This window comes from Borostomias antarcticus (genome assembly GCF_949987555.1).
Source record: "Borostomias antarcticus genome assembly, chromosome: 30".
Lineage (NCBI taxonomy): Eukaryota > Metazoa > Chordata > Actinopteri > Stomiiformes > Stomiidae > Borostomias > Borostomias antarcticus.
The window spans coordinates 4,219,425-4,234,424 of record NC_140263.1 but is presented as its reverse complement, the minus strand read 5'-3'; the positions used below and the strand labels follow the sequence as shown (position 1 = coordinate 4,234,424).

Below are 15,000 nucleotides of genomic sequence, written 5' to 3'. Positions count from 1 at the left end.
AATAACATGGTCCTGACGGACGAGCTGTGCGAGATGGACTGCACCGTCCTGAAGAGACTCCTGAAGGAGGACCAGGCCAAGTGTCTCCTGCTGGACTGCAGGTCTTTCCTGGCCTTCACCGCCGGGCACCTCCGCGGGGCGGTCAACATCCGCTGCAACACTATAGTCCGGCGGAGGGCTAAGGGCTCCGTGTCTCTGGACCAGGTCCTCCCCGGGGACGAGGAGGTCCGGTCCCGGCTCAGAGCTGGACTCTACTCCGCGGTCGTCCTCTATGATGAGAGGACACCTGACTCGGACACGGTGAAGGAGGACAGCACCATTACCCTGGTGGTCAACGCGCTCTACCGGGACACGGTCGGCACGGAGATATTCTTACTAAAAGGTAAACACCATAATTCACATATTGACTAATACTATAACAAGATGGACATGGTGTTTATATACCACGGTAGCCTATTCAACGATAATGTTAGGGGGCTAATATAATTTATTATTTGTCTAAAATATTGACATATAACCTATATATACAGATGCAAATAGGAATAATAATATAATATAATATAATATAATAATAATAAATAGGAAACAGCGAACGAGCCACATCTGGGTCTCGAGGAGGACGCGCTGCAGTCTCGAGCCCTGCGCGTGTCCATCAACCCTGGGTCTGCAGGGTGGTCTCGAGAAGGATGTGTAGACATGTTAAAGGTTTATAATTTGTATATTATTATATTGTTGCTGATATTATAGTGCCTAATGGGCGCTCTCTCCAAATGAAATCCTGGTGACGCAGACGCTTAGCCTACCAGAACGGCTCTGGCGTCGCATGATTTCAGGCCTGGATCAGATCAGATCTTTTCCATATACGCACACAGCTACACACAACAATAACTGATTTAAAAACTGTATAATTTATGCTGAGCGATTAGAGTGTATGCCCACTTCTTCAGTTAGCCTACCCTCTACACCTGTGGTCTAAATAGGCCTATATTATTGCTCAAGGCCTTCTTGCAGATGTACTATTATTCCATAGCCTATTAAAATGATACATTCTGTTCCCTGCAAAAACATGACGTATTTAAAATTAATTCTCCAGTAGGCCTATTGTCTGCATAGCAACATATTTATCTGTTTGGCCTATTCATTCTAATTCTGCAATATTCTTCAAAAGATTTAGCCTATGTCCTATATATTTTACTGTTTATGCATGTATTGTCTGTGAATTATATCGCACTATTTCCTCTTGGGATTATAAACGTGCCATATGTTTCATTCCAGGCGGATATGACCGATTCTACGCGGAATATCCCGAGTTTTGTCTGAAGACCAAGACGTTACCGTCGACCTCGTCCCAGTCCGGTCCCGAGTCCAGCTGCTGGACGTGCGGGACACCGTACCGCGACCAGGTACGGGGGTTTACCGGGCCACCCCAGCAAACACACAACGTCAAGGAGACGTTCGGATCACGTCTTAATAACGTACGTCGGTCCTGAACCCCGTTTGTACGTCTGCTGGACCCCCTCAATATTCACACGTCTGGCTTGGACCCCTCTAAGACGTCTGTGGACGTGCAGAACGGGTTCAATATCTGAACGTAAAAAAAAAACCATTCATTCTGGCTCCTAATTGGATGTCTTTGGACGTCCGAAAAAGACAAAAAAAGACGTTTAAAAGACGTCTTTTAGACGTGTCTTTGCTCAGTGGGACTGGCCTCTTTTGGCGTTGCGTAAAGCGGATTCCGGTCATATGTCTGGTTTGTAGGCCTCCGTGCTCCAGGGTGGGACATAACGAACAGCAACCCCCCCCCCCCGCCGCTCCGCCCCTCTCCGCGGCCGAGGCGCATCTGTTCATCATATCGATCGTTTCCTGCCGCTGCGCGCACAGCGGCAGTGACATAACCGCGTCCGGATCGATCATCCATCCGGAGACGCCTGGAAACTCACACCCGGAAACCAGATAGCACAGTGGTGCACAGAGCATTGATTTTTTTGCAATAGCCTACACGAGAGAAACACAATTAAAACAGAATAGTTCATTGCTGTTTCACTGAATATCATCCCTGTTTTTGATTGATTAATGATCACCACTGATTAAATGTTAAAACGGCTTGCCATACACTACTTCAAACCGCATGTTGTGATTGTCCAAGATGCATTGGTATCTCCTATAAGAGCTGGTATCACCATAAGAGCATCACTCTTTAGCGCTCAGAGTTATTAGGCCTGCTGGAGAGCGCCTGGACTCTGGAGAGCACAACATGCCAGAGTAGATATATTCAGGCAGGAGAGACCGCCGGTCCAAGAGACCAGACTGGACAAGCTTCCTGCTGCACACTGGCTTTCCCTCACACATTTTTCACCAAACCGCACAGCAAAAGTGGGGACAATAGCCTGTTTCCCACTGAGCAAAGACACGTCTAAAAGACGTCTTTTAGATGTCTTTTTTGTCTTTTTCGGACGTCCAAAGACATCCAATTAGGAGCCAGAATGATATATTTTTTTTAACGTTCAGATATTGAACCCGTTCTGCACGTCCACAGACGTCTTAGAGGGGTCCAAGCCAGACGTGTGAATATTGAGGGGTCCAGCAGACGTACAAACGGGGTTCTGGACCGACGGACGTTATTAAGACATGATCTGAACGTTTCCCTGACGTTGCGTGTTTGCTGGGTTATGAACATTATTACTTTACTTATTAACTAATTTGTTGTGAGCGATACACATTAAAACCGTAAAGGTTGTTTTTATTAGTTGAAAGTTGTTGTTGTATAAATGCTTTGCACAGTGCCTCAGCACAGCTGTGCCAGAACGATAAAGGCTTAACAATATAACACTTAATAAAAACCTTTCTAAGTGCATACACAGATGGAACGTTCTAGTTCTGTAATATAGAACATACCTAGAATAATGGAGTCGTTCTTTCTTCCAGGGGGGTCCGGTGGAGATCCTACCGTTTCTGTACCTGGGCAGCGCGCTGCACGCGTCCAGGAAGGACACCCTGGACAGCCTGGGCATCTCCGCCCTGCTCAACGTCTCGTCCACCTGTCCCAACCACTTCGAGGGGGCGTACCAGTACAAGTGCATCCCCGTGGAGGACAACCACAAGGCCGACATCAGCTCCTGGTTCCTCGAGGCCATTGAGTTCATAGGTGAGTCTGGGTGGGAGGAGAGGAGGACGGAAGTGAAAAAGCAGGACCAGGAGGATTTGGTAGGACAGGAGGACACGGTAGGACAGGAGGACACGGTAGGACAGGAGGACACGGTAGGACAGGAGGACAGAAGACTGTAGGACAGGAGGAGATGGTAGCACAGGAGGACACAGTAGGATAGAAGGAGACAGTAAGAAAGGAGACAGTAGGACAGAAGAAGACGGTAAGACAGAAGGGGACAGTAGGAGAAGGTAGGACAGAAGAAGACGGTAGGACAGTAGGACTTAGTAGGACAGTAGGAGACCGTAAGAAAGAAGGAGACAGTAAGAAAGAAGGAGACAGTAGGACAGTAGGAGATGGGAGGACAGTAGGAGATTGTAGGACAGTAGGAGATGTTAGGACAGTAGGACAGAAGGAGATGGTAGGACAGTAGGACAGTAGGACAGAAGGACAGTAGGACAGTAGGAGACAGTAGGACAGTAGGAGATGGTAGGACAGGAGGACAGTAGGACAGAAGGAGACGGTAGGACAGTAGGAGATGGGAGGACAGAAGGAGACAGTAGGACAGTAGGAGACAGTAGGACAGTAGGAGATGGTAGGACAGGAGGACAGTAGGACAGAAGGAGATGGTAGGACAGAAGGAGACAGTAGGACAGTAGGAGATGGGAGGACAGAAGGAGACAGTAGGACAGTAGGAGATGGGAGGACAGAAGGAGACAGTAGGACAGTAGGAGATGGGAGGACAGTAGGAGACAGTAGGACAGTAGGAGACAGTAGGAGATGGTAGGACAGTAGGACAGTAGGAGATTTTAGGTTCATTACATTGAACAGCAGTCATAAGTGTCCCCAGTTGAAAGGAGGAGAGGTTAATTTGCTGTCTGATGTTGGTAGTCCATACTTTGGATGTTAGACAGTGTGTGTGTGTGTGTGTGTGTGTGTTTTAATGAGCATAGCCTGAGACTTCAGTAGCTCCTCACGGCTGTTAGTCTGGTTTTATCAGTGTTTCCACGGCCCTATCAGAGGAGAGGTCGGGGTCAGGTGGTGGCCACGAGGGACAGCTATGGTTACGGATGTTTGCTTTACGGACGGGGGGGGAGGAGTGTGTGTGTGTGGGTGTGTGTGTGTGTGTGTGTGTGTGCAACTATCATAGAGGGTCTCCCATAGTGATTTCCCTGAGGGAGGAGAGGGGAATACAAATGTGCGTGCTTGACTGCGTCAGAGAGGGGCCCGAACCCGTGTGTGTGTGTTTCATCCACGCCGGTATATTTTGGTAGTAGTAGTAAAACTGTATTTGTCTACAATTGATTTCGCAGCAGTAAAAAAACAACATCACACAACATCACAACACACAACATCACAACACACACCAATTAAAGAACAGAGCGTAAAAAAAAAAGCTATGACACGTTTTCATGTTTTAATCATTATTTACATAAAAATGTAACTCGGTCCTCCTGAGCCGGAGAGGAGCAGCCCTGTGTGTGTGTGTGTGTGTGTGTGTGTGTGTGTGTGTGTGTTGCCGTCAGGCTAGGAGCAGCAGTTGGTTTCTGTGTATCTTTGGAGCAGGATGTCAGTTTGCATACATGTCCCCTTGTCTCTCGAAAAGCTCGTTTCACACACACACACTTCCTTCTGTCGCGTGTGTGTGTGTGTGTGTGTGTGTGTGTGTGTGTGTGTGTTTTACGCTATTTTACAATGAAAACAACATCCATCCTGACCGCCTCCCCCCCCTCTCTCCCCCCCAGACTCGGTGAAGAACGGGCGTGGTCGCGTTCTGGTGCACTGCCAGGCGGGGATCTCTCGCTCCGCCACCATCTGCCTGGCGTACCTGATGATGCGTAAGCGCGTATGTCTGGACGAGGCCTTCGAGTTCGTGCGCCGCCGCCGTAGCATCATCTCCCCAAACTTCAGCTTCATGGGGCAGCTGCTGCAGTTCGAGTCGCAGGTCCTCGCCGCCTCCTGCGCCGCCGAGGCCGCCGCCGCCAGCCCGCTGGGCTCCTCCGCCAAGACGACGTCTTCCGCTTCGGCCACGCCCACCTCGCCCTTCATCTTCAGCTTCCCCGTCTCCGTGGTGACTCACGGCGCCCAACCCGCCGTCCTCGCCTACCTGCACAGTCCAATCACCACCTCCCCCAGCTGCTAACATCGTCCAATCGCCAGCTCCCGCAGTTCCCGAGGCCGCCCAATCAACGACGCCCCCCACAGCTCCTGACGCCATCCAATCACCACCTCCCTCCAGCTGCTGACACCCCGGGCCGCCCCCCCCCCCACGCAGAGACTAGAGCACGCATTGGCTGCTGAAGTTAAGCCCCGCCCCCCTCCACGCAGACTACTAGGTATTGGTGGAGAGAGGAGGCGAGGGCTCGACTGACACTCTGCGGGCGTCCGTCGAGGCGCCCGATTCTAAACGACACACGGACCCTTCTCTCCGGCACGTGTGTGTGACTGATCGCCCCTGGCAACCAATGAATAAGCTTTGTATGAAAAAAAAAACAAGAAAAAAACAGTCTCCAGGACAGAGAGAGGGGGGGAGAGATCCTGTTGCCATGGATACGGCACTTCCTGTGTTTTGAGTGTGAATAGGAAGGCGAGGAAGGAGGTGGTTCTACCTCGCTATCTACAGTATCTCTCTCTCTTCCTACTGAGAGAGAGAGGTGTGGAGAGGGAGGGAGGGAGAGAAGGATGGAGGGAGAGAGAGAGGGAGGGAGAGAGGGAGGGAGGGAGAGAGGGATGGAGGGAGAGAGGGAGGGAGGGAGAGAGGGATGGAGGGAGAGAGGGATGGAGGGAGAGAGGGAGAGAAGGAGAGAAGGATGGAGGGAGCGAGGGAGGGAGGGAGGGAGGGAGAGAGGAAGGGAGGGAGAGAGGGAGGGAGGGAGGGAAGGAGAGAAGGTGGAGAGAGCGTTGTCACGCTCCGGTCGTGTGATAGAGAGCAGCAGGCTCTTCGGTTTGACAGGTGCTCGTTGCTGGCGTCCTGTCCAGCTTCCTGTCCTCACATCCCCTTCCTCTCCTCTCCTCCTCTCTCTCCCACACAGACCCCTCTCTTCCTCTCCTCCTCCCCCCTCCTCCCCCATCCCTCTCCTCCAGGCTGCTTGGTGAGAAGGAGACCTGGCCCCTGCTACCCCGACTAGGAAACCCCTCCACCTGGCACCTGCTGTGAGGTCTAAGGCTGCCCTAGAGGAGGGTCCTGATGGGGTCCCTGGCCTGGCCTGCCCTAGAGGAGGGTCCTGGTGGGGCCCCTGGCCTGGCCTGCCCTAGAGGAGGGTCCTGGTGGGGGCCCTGGCCTGGCCTGCCCTAGAGGAGGGTCATGGTGGGGCCCCTGACCTGCCCTGCCCTAGAGGAGGGTCATGGTGGGGCCCCTGGCCTGGCCTGCCCTAGCGGAGGGTCCTGATGGGGTCCCTGGCCCTAGCGGAGGGTCCTGATGGGGTCCCTGGCCCTAGAGGAGGGGCCTGGTGGGGTCCCTGGCCCTAGAGGAGGGGCCTGGTGGGTTCTGAATGAGCTCAGCCTAAGCAGGCCTGAATGATTAACAACAAGCATCTCAACACCGACATACAGACGTTGGGCCCCCTTCTGTCTCACCACGACTAGAGCAATAAGACCGTCCTCTCACCTCCTTCTCTCTCCTCCCTCCTTCTCTCCTCCTCCTCTCTCCTCTCTCCTCCTTCTCTCACCTCCCTCCTTCTCTCCTCTCCTCCTCTCATCTCCCTCCTTCTCTCCTCCTTCTCTCTCCTCCCTCCTTCTCTCCTCTCCTTCTCTCATCTCCCTCCTCTCCTCCCTCCTTCTCTCCTCCCTCTCCTCATTCTCCTTCTCTCACCTCCCTCCTTCTCTCACCTCCCTCCTTCTCTCCTCTCCTCCTCTCTCCTTCTCTCACCTCCCTCCTTCTCTCCTCTCCTCCTCCCTCCTTCTCTCACCTCCCTCCTCTCCTCCCTCCTTCTCTCCTCCTCCTCTCCTCATTCTCTCCTTCTCTCCATTCTACTGTAGAAGAATGTTGGCCCTTCCTCCCTCCTTCTCTCCTCTCTTCCTCTCTCCTTCTCTCCTCTCCTCCTCTCTCCTTCTCTCCTCCTCCTCCTCTCCTCCCTCCTTCTCTCCATTCTACTGTAGAAGAATGTTGGCCCTTCCTCCCTCCTCCTCTCTCCTCCCCAGCCATCAAAGCACTGCCCCACGTTGTGTGTGTTGTCCTGTCCTCTTCAACCACTATGATCAGAGTGCTGTGTGTTGGGTACAGACTACAGGAGTACACAACTCACAACAGTGCTGTTTGCCTTACCAATGACAACTGTGTGTGTGTGTGTGTGTTTATGTGTATGTGTGTGTGTCTTTCAGGTTCTCTGTAGAAGAATGTTGGTTCACTTCTCTGTAGGGAAGCATATTATGGTCTGTTGCCATAGGTACAGGTTTTAGCTCGTACCAGGGCGGGGTCCAGGGGGCGGGACTGGTTCTGTTCTGGGACTGACCAATGAAACTGATCTTACACTTTTGGGACTGACCAATGAAACTGTGTTGCTAGTTCGTATTTTATCAAGTCACTGTCCCGAGCTCCTCCCACATGATGATGCAGCCTATCGTCTAAACCGTTCAAATGCACAGCAACCAATCAGGGTTGGCTTCACAGAAGTCAGACACACGAGGATACAACCTCCTCACTTCCGGTTTATGTAATTGAGGTAGGCGATGCATCGCATCAGAACAGGAAGCCCCAGGGGCTTCTGGGTAAAAAAAAGAGATCCCCCCCCTCCTCCTTCCTGTGTGAAGAATGTCAGCGCCTTTTTCGACAGCACTTTGAAGTGATGCAATACTGTATTCTAGCTGTGAACGAGCTGATTTGCACATTGGTACGAAGCCAGGTGGAGGCTGGTGAATTTTCATAATAAACCCCATTTTGATTTTTCGATCGGGGACGGAGGAGAGTGGAGGTGAATTATGGGCTGGTTAACAATCAGTTATCAATGCAATACTGACCTGCTGTGTCTGTGTCCAGTGCCACGCCCACCGGCTGTCTCCCACGTCCCTCCATGGCAGCGTCCCTCGTAGAGACGTGTGAAAGACAGACCGTCCCCTGCCATGTTTGTTTGAACGGATTGTAGCCTATGCTCATTTATTTATTTCTATGACTCCATTGTTGAATAAAACAATGTTCTTTCAAAACGTGCCCTGGTGTTCTGTTGCCTTCCAGTTTTTTAGTTTATTATCTTCCACCTAGAGATATGATATTAGTTTATTATCTTCCACCTAGAGATATATTACTTTATTATCTTCCACATAGAGATATGTTAGTTTATTATCTTCCACATATAGTTATGATATTAGTTTATTATCTTCCACATAGAGATATGATATTAGTTTATTATCTTCCACATAGATATGATATTAGTTTATTATCTTCCACATAGAGATATGATATTAGTTTATTATCTTCCACATAGATATATTAGTTTATTATCTTCCACATAGAGATATGATATTAGTTTATTATCTTCCACATAGAGATATTATATTAGTTTATTATCTTCCACATAGAAATATTATATTAGTTTATTATCTTCCACATAGAAATATTATATTAGTTTATTATCTTCCACATAGTTATGATATTAGTTTATTATCTTCCACATAGATATATTAATTTATTATCTTCCACATAGAGATATATTAGTTTATTATCTTCCACATAGAGATATTATATTAGTTTATTATAGAGTTATGATATTAGTTTATCTTCCACATAGAGATATGATATTAGTTTATTATCTCCCACATAGAGGTATGATATGAGTTTATTATCTTCCACATAGAGATATATATATTAGTTTATCTTCTACAAAGAGATATATTAGTTTATTTTCCACATGAAGATATAATAGTTTATGTGTAATAGTAGTATATTCCACATTGAGATATATTAAATTAGTTTAATATCGTCCACATATATTAGTTTATTCCACATTGATATATATATATATATATATTCGTTTATTATTTTCCACATATAAATATTATATTAGTTTATTATCTTCCAAATAGATATATTAGTTTATTATCTTCCACATATACACACATCTCTTTATGGAAGATAATAAACGAATATTAGTTATATTATATCAACCTTCCAGGTTAGGAAGACCGACGTCACCTGCAGCTCAGTCATGCGTGGGTTTACAGCACCCCCTAGTGGCTCAGATATGATGAGCCCATGAACTCCCATCTCTCCCTCTACCTCTCCCTCCAACTCCAATCTCTCTCTACCTCTCCCTCCAACTCCTATCTCTCTCTACCTCCCTCCAACTCCCATCTCTCTCTCTACCTCTCCCTCCAACTCCCATCTCTCTCTCTCTACCTCTCCCTCCAACTCTCATCTCTCTCTCTACCTCTCCCTCCAACTCTCTTCTCTCTCTCTACCTCCCTCAAACTCCCATCTCTCTCTCTCTACCTCTCCCTCCAACTCCCATCTCTCTCTCTACCTCCCTCTAACTCCCATCTCTCTCTCTACCTCCCTCTAACTCCCATCTCTCTCTCTACCTCCCTCTAACTCCCATCTCTCTCTCTACCTCCCTCTAACTCCCATCTCTCTCTCTACCTCCCTCCAACTCCCATCTCTCTCTCTACCTCCCTCCAACTCCCATCTCTCTCTCTACCTCTCCCTCTAACTCCCATCTCTCTCTACCTCTCCCTCCAACTCCCATCTCTCTCTACCTCCCTCTAACTCCCATCTCTCTCTCTACCTCTCCCTCCAACTCCCATCTCTCTCTCTACCTCCCTCCAACTCCCATCTCTCTCTCTACCTCTCCCTCTAACTCACATCTCTCTCTACCTCCCTCTAACTCACATCTCTCTCTACCTCCCTCTAACTCCCATCTCTCTCTCTACCTCCCTCTAACTCCCATCTCTCTCTACCTCTCCCATCTCTCTCTCTACCTCTAACTCCCATCTCTCTCTCTCTACCTCTCCCTCTAACTCCCATCTCTCTCTCTACCTCTCCCTCCAACTCCCATCTCTCTCTCTACCTCCCTCTAACTCCCATCTCTCTCTACCTCTCCCTCCAACTCCCATCTCTCTCTCTACCTCTCCCTCCAACTCCCATCTCTCTCTACCTCTCCCTCCAACTCCCATCTCTCTCTCTACCTCCCTCTAACTCCCATCTATCTCTGCCTCCCTTTCTCTTCTCTCATCTCTACATCTAACAGCACTCACGCAGAGCCAGAAGAGTAACCATGGAGACGAGTATCTACAGCTGTGAAGAGGAGGGGGAGGAAAGAGAGGGGGAGGAAAGAGGCATCTGGCCAGATGTTAACACTTTTCTTCTTTATTAAGACAGCTGTACAGATAGGCGTTCTATTGGCTGGGTCTGGTCACGTGATGTATAGAGGAAGGACCTGGCAATACCAGGAAGTAAATGAACCAAAACAACACAGATAGCGACAGCTGCAAAATGATGACATCATTAAGAGTCTCAAATGAAGGTCCCTTAAGAGAAAGAAAAAAAAAAAAAAAAACTCCTAAAATTAATCATAAAAGATTCACAAAAAAGTTATTTACAATATCAATAAAAAGCTCCCTCTTCACGAACGAACGACAAGGTGAGCTTTACAAAGGCATCGTCGTCTGGATACGGCGTATACAATACTGGACCTCTCTAACCACCTCCACACGTCTACAGTACCTGTACAGTAACCTCCGCCACCTACAGCCCAGTACAGTACCTGTACAGTAACCTCCACCGCCTACAGAAAGTGCAAATCCATGAGCAGATGCGCGGCGTGGCGCCCCGATCGCCCGGTCAGCAGACCCAGGAGGATGCAGATGGTTCAGTGTTTGTTTTCTTGTGCAAAGTAATTTTTAAACATTTCATGGCTTGTTTACGATCTCTCTCACACACACACACGCACACACACACACACACACACACACACAGGCCATCTGACACTTCCTGATCTGAAGACGTGGAGAACACACAAGTCTCCATAGCGATGGTTTCCGTGGAGAATTTCCACCATGGTAACATGGTCCCATCATTGTGTACATTACAGCATGTTAGAAACAGCCAGGTTATAATGTGATACTGCTGTCAATTTATTAACACACTGGGGTTGTGATGGTAGTAGAGGTGGTTCGGTGTGTGTGTGTGTGTGTGTGTGTGTTTATATGTTAGAGGGAACCTGCTCGAACCCTGAGCTACACATCATCTCCGTATGCTCGACCGTAAACACTAACCTCTGACCTCAACCCTGAACCAATAACATCTGAGGCCTCATCTCAATCCCTAACCTTCAACCAATCATCTGTGTGTATTTGTCCATCTCCCCTCCCCGGGGGTGTGTAGCCGCAGGCGCCACGTGAGTCAGGTCCATAACCAGGAAGTAAACACAACAAACAACAACAAACATCCCGGGAGGGCTGTGAGTGAGAGAACATGAGGAGTGTGAGTGTGTGTGTGTGTTGGGGGGTGAGGGATGTGAGTGAGAGAACATGAGGAGAGTGTGTGTGTGTTGGGGGGTGAGAGCTGTGAGTGAGAGAACATGTGGAGTGTGTGTGTGTGTGTGTGTTGGGGGGTGAGGGATGTGAGTGAGAGAACATGAGGAGAGTGTGTGTGTGTTGGGGGGTGAGAGCTGTGAGTGAGAGAACATGAGGAGTGTGTGTGTGTGTCTGTGTCTGTGTGTGTTGGGGGGTGAGAGCAGTGAGTGAGAGAACATAGGGAGTGTGTGTGTGTTGGGGGGTGAGAGCTGTGAGTGAGAGAACATGGGAAGTGTGTGTGTGTGTGTGTGTGTTGGGGGATGGGGGGTGAGAGCAGTGAGTGAGAGAACATGGGGAGTGTGTGTGTGTGTGTTGGGGGGTGTGTTGGGGGGTGAGAGCAGTGAGTAAGAGAACATGGGGGGAGTGTGTGTGTTGGGGTGTGTGTTGGGGGGCTCTGATTGTCCACGAGAGGAGACAGGGAGGAGGACTGCTGGGGGGGGGGGGGGGGGGGGGGTCTCCAGCAGGGCTGAGGTGGAGTGTATGTGGTCGGGTTGGTCCAGCCTAGAATGTCTCAAGTATTATAAGAAGGGTAACAGTCTGTGGTCCAGGTTCCAGTCCTGGTCCTGGTCTGGTCCTGGTCCTGGTTCCAGTCCTGGTCTGGTCCTGGTCCTGGTTCCAGTCCTGGTTCTGGTCCTGGTCTGGTCTGGTCTGGTCCTGGTTCCAGTCCTGGTCCTGGTCCTGGTCTGGTCTGGTCCTGGTTCCAGTCCTGGTCCTGGTTCTGGTCTTGACTAGGTCTTCTGCTCTGCGGGGGCTGGGGGCGGTGTGCTGGTCTCTGGCTTCAGGATCTGGTAAGTGATCAGGTACTCTGGGTAGGCCTGGGGGGGACAGAACACAATGCTAGGCTAGGCTAGGCTAGGCTAGGCTGTGTGTCCACCAACCAGCTGTATGTATCTGAACAGCGCCGAGCTCACAGCTGCTCAGAGCGCTAGAGCTTAGAGCTGGCTAGGCCGCCGATGTGTTACACCTACGTTAGCAATGAGTGTCGCGTTATTGCCGACTACAAAGCCAAGTTAAGATAGCTAGCTAATGTCGGCTAGTTAAGATAGCTAGCTAATGTCAGCTACTGCTAACGTTCGCTTGCCAAAAACCCACCGTTGGCGTCAGAACAGTCTTTTATAGGTAGACGTCATTTAAGCTAGCCTGCACTTGAGCACGTGTAGTTCAACTTTTTTTCAGTTGAAAAAAAGTCTAGAGCCATGGGGCTGGTTGTACCCCAGTAGAGACAGAGTAGAGAGAGTAGACACACAGTAGAGACAGAGTAGAGAGAGTAGACACACGGTAGAGACAGGGTAGAGAGAGTAGACACACAGTAGAGGCAGAGTAGAGAGAGTAGACACACAGTAGAGACAGGGTAGAGAGAGTAGACACACAGGAGAGACAGGGTAGAGAGTAGACACACAGTAGAGACAGAGTAGAGAGAGTAGACACACAGTAGAGACAGGGTAGAGAGAGTAGACACACAGGAGAGACAGGGTAGAGAGAGTAGACACACAGTAGAGACAGGGTAGAGAGAGTAGACACACAGTAGAGACAGGGTAGAGAGAGTAGACACACAGTAGAGGCAGAGTAGAGAGAGTAGACACACAGTAGAGACAGGGTAGAGAGAGTAGACACACAGTAGAGACAGGGTAGAGAGAGTAGACACACAGGAGAGACAGGGTAGAGAGAGTAGACACACAGGAGAGACAGGGTAGAGAGAGTAGACACACAGTAGAGACACGGTAGAGAGACTAGACACACAGTAGAGACAGAGCAGAGAGAGTAGACACACAGTAGAGACAGGGTAGAGAGAGTAGACACACAGTAGAGACAGGGTAGAGAGAGTAGACACACAGGAGAGACAGGGTAGAGAGAGTAGACACACAGTAGAGACAGGGTAGAGAGAGTAGACACACAGGAGAGACAGGGTAGAGAGAGTAGACACACAGGAGAGACAGGGTAGAGAGAGTAGACACACAGTAGAGACAGAGTAGAGAGAGTAGACACACAGTAGAGACAGGGTAGAGAGAGTAGACACACAGTAGAGACAGGGTAGAGAGTAGACACACAGTAGAGACAGAGTAGAGAGAGTAGACACACAGTAGAGACAGGGTAGAGAGAGTAGACACACAGGAGAGACAGGGTAGAGAGAGTAGACACACAGTAGAGACAGGGTAGAGAGAGTAGACACACAGGAGAGACAGGGTAGAGAGAGTAGACACACAGTAGAGACAGAGTAGAGAGTAGACACACAGTAGAGACAGGGTAGAGAGAGTAGACACAGTAGAGACAGAGTAGAGAGAGTAGACACACAGGAGAGACAGGGTAGAGAGAGTAGACACACAGTAGAGACAGAGTAGAGAGTAGACACACAGTAGAGACAGGGTAGAGAGAGTAGACACACAGTAGAGAGAGTAGAGAGAGTAGACACACAGTAGAGACAGGGTAGAGAGTAGACACACAGTAGAGACAGGGTAGAGAGTAGACACACAGTAGAGACAGGGTAGAGAGAGTAGACACACAGTAGAGACAGGGTAGAGAGAGTAGACACACAGGAGAGACAGTAGAGAGAGTAGACACACAGTAGAGACAGGGTAGAGAGAGTAGACACACAGGAGAGACAGTAGAGAGAGTAGACACACAGTAGAGACAGGGTAGAGAGAGTAGACACACAGGAGAGACAGTAGAGAGAGTAGACACACAGTAGAGACAGGGTAGAGAGAGTAGACACACAGGAGAGACGGGGTAGAGAGAGTAGACACACAGTAGAGACAGGGTAGAGAGAGTAGACACACAGTAGAGACAGAGTAGAGAGAGTAGACACACAGTAGAGACAGGGTAGAGAGAGTAGACACACAGTAGAGACAGAGTAGAGAGAGTAGACACACAGTAGAGACAGGGTAGAGAGAGTAGACACACAGTAGAGACAGGGTAGGGACACAGGAGAGACAGAGTAGAGAGAGTAGACACACAGGAGAGACAGAGTAGAGAGACTAGACACACAGTAGAGACAGGGTAGAGAGAGTAGACACACAGTAGAGACAGGGTAGAGAGAGTAGACACACAGGAGAGACAGAGTAGAGAGAGTAGACACACAGTAGAGACAGAGTAGAGAGAGTAGACACACAGTAGAGACAGGGTAGAGAGAGTAGACACACAGGAGAGACAGGGTAGAGAGAGTAGACACACAGTAGAGACAGGGTAGAGAGAGTAGACACACCTTAGAGAGAGTAGAGAGAGTAGACACACAGTAGAGACAGGGTAGAGAGTAGACACAGTAGAGACAGGGTAGAGAGAGTAGACACACAGGAGAGACAGGGTAGAGAGAGTAGACACACAGTAGAGACAGGGTAGAGAGAGTAGACACACAG

The 15,000-nt window shown here is 49.4% G+C and overlaps 2 protein-coding genes across 2 annotated transcripts in view; one reads left to right on the top strand and one right to left on the bottom strand.

The window, feature by feature from the left end:
* The window catches only part of dusp4 (dual specificity phosphatase 4), a 5,627-nt gene extending 204 nt beyond the window's left edge, over positions 1–5,423 (top strand). The window contains exons 1-4 of the mRNA XM_084460055.1: positions 1–382; positions 1,276–1,403; positions 2,926–3,145; positions 4,891–5,423. The exon at positions 1–382 is cut by the window's left edge and continues 204 nt beyond it. Of these exons, the coding sequence (XP_084316181.1) occupies positions 1–382; positions 1,276–1,403; positions 2,926–3,145; positions 4,891–5,288 (1,128 nt within the window). The 3' untranslated portion in view covers positions 5,289–5,423. The remainder of the gene's footprint in view (positions 383–1,275; positions 1,404–2,925; positions 3,146–4,890) is intronic.
* Positions 5,424–12,129: 6,706 nt separating this feature from the next.
* tnksa (tankyrase, TRF1-interacting ankyrin-related ADP-ribose polymerase a) overlaps positions 12,130–15,000 on the bottom strand; it is a 32,721-nt gene continuing 29,850 nt past the window's right edge. The window contains 1 exon segment of the mRNA XM_084460153.1: positions 12,130–12,465. Within this exon segment, the coding sequence (XP_084316279.1) occupies positions 12,379–12,465 (87 nt within the window). The 3' untranslated portion in view covers positions 12,130–12,378.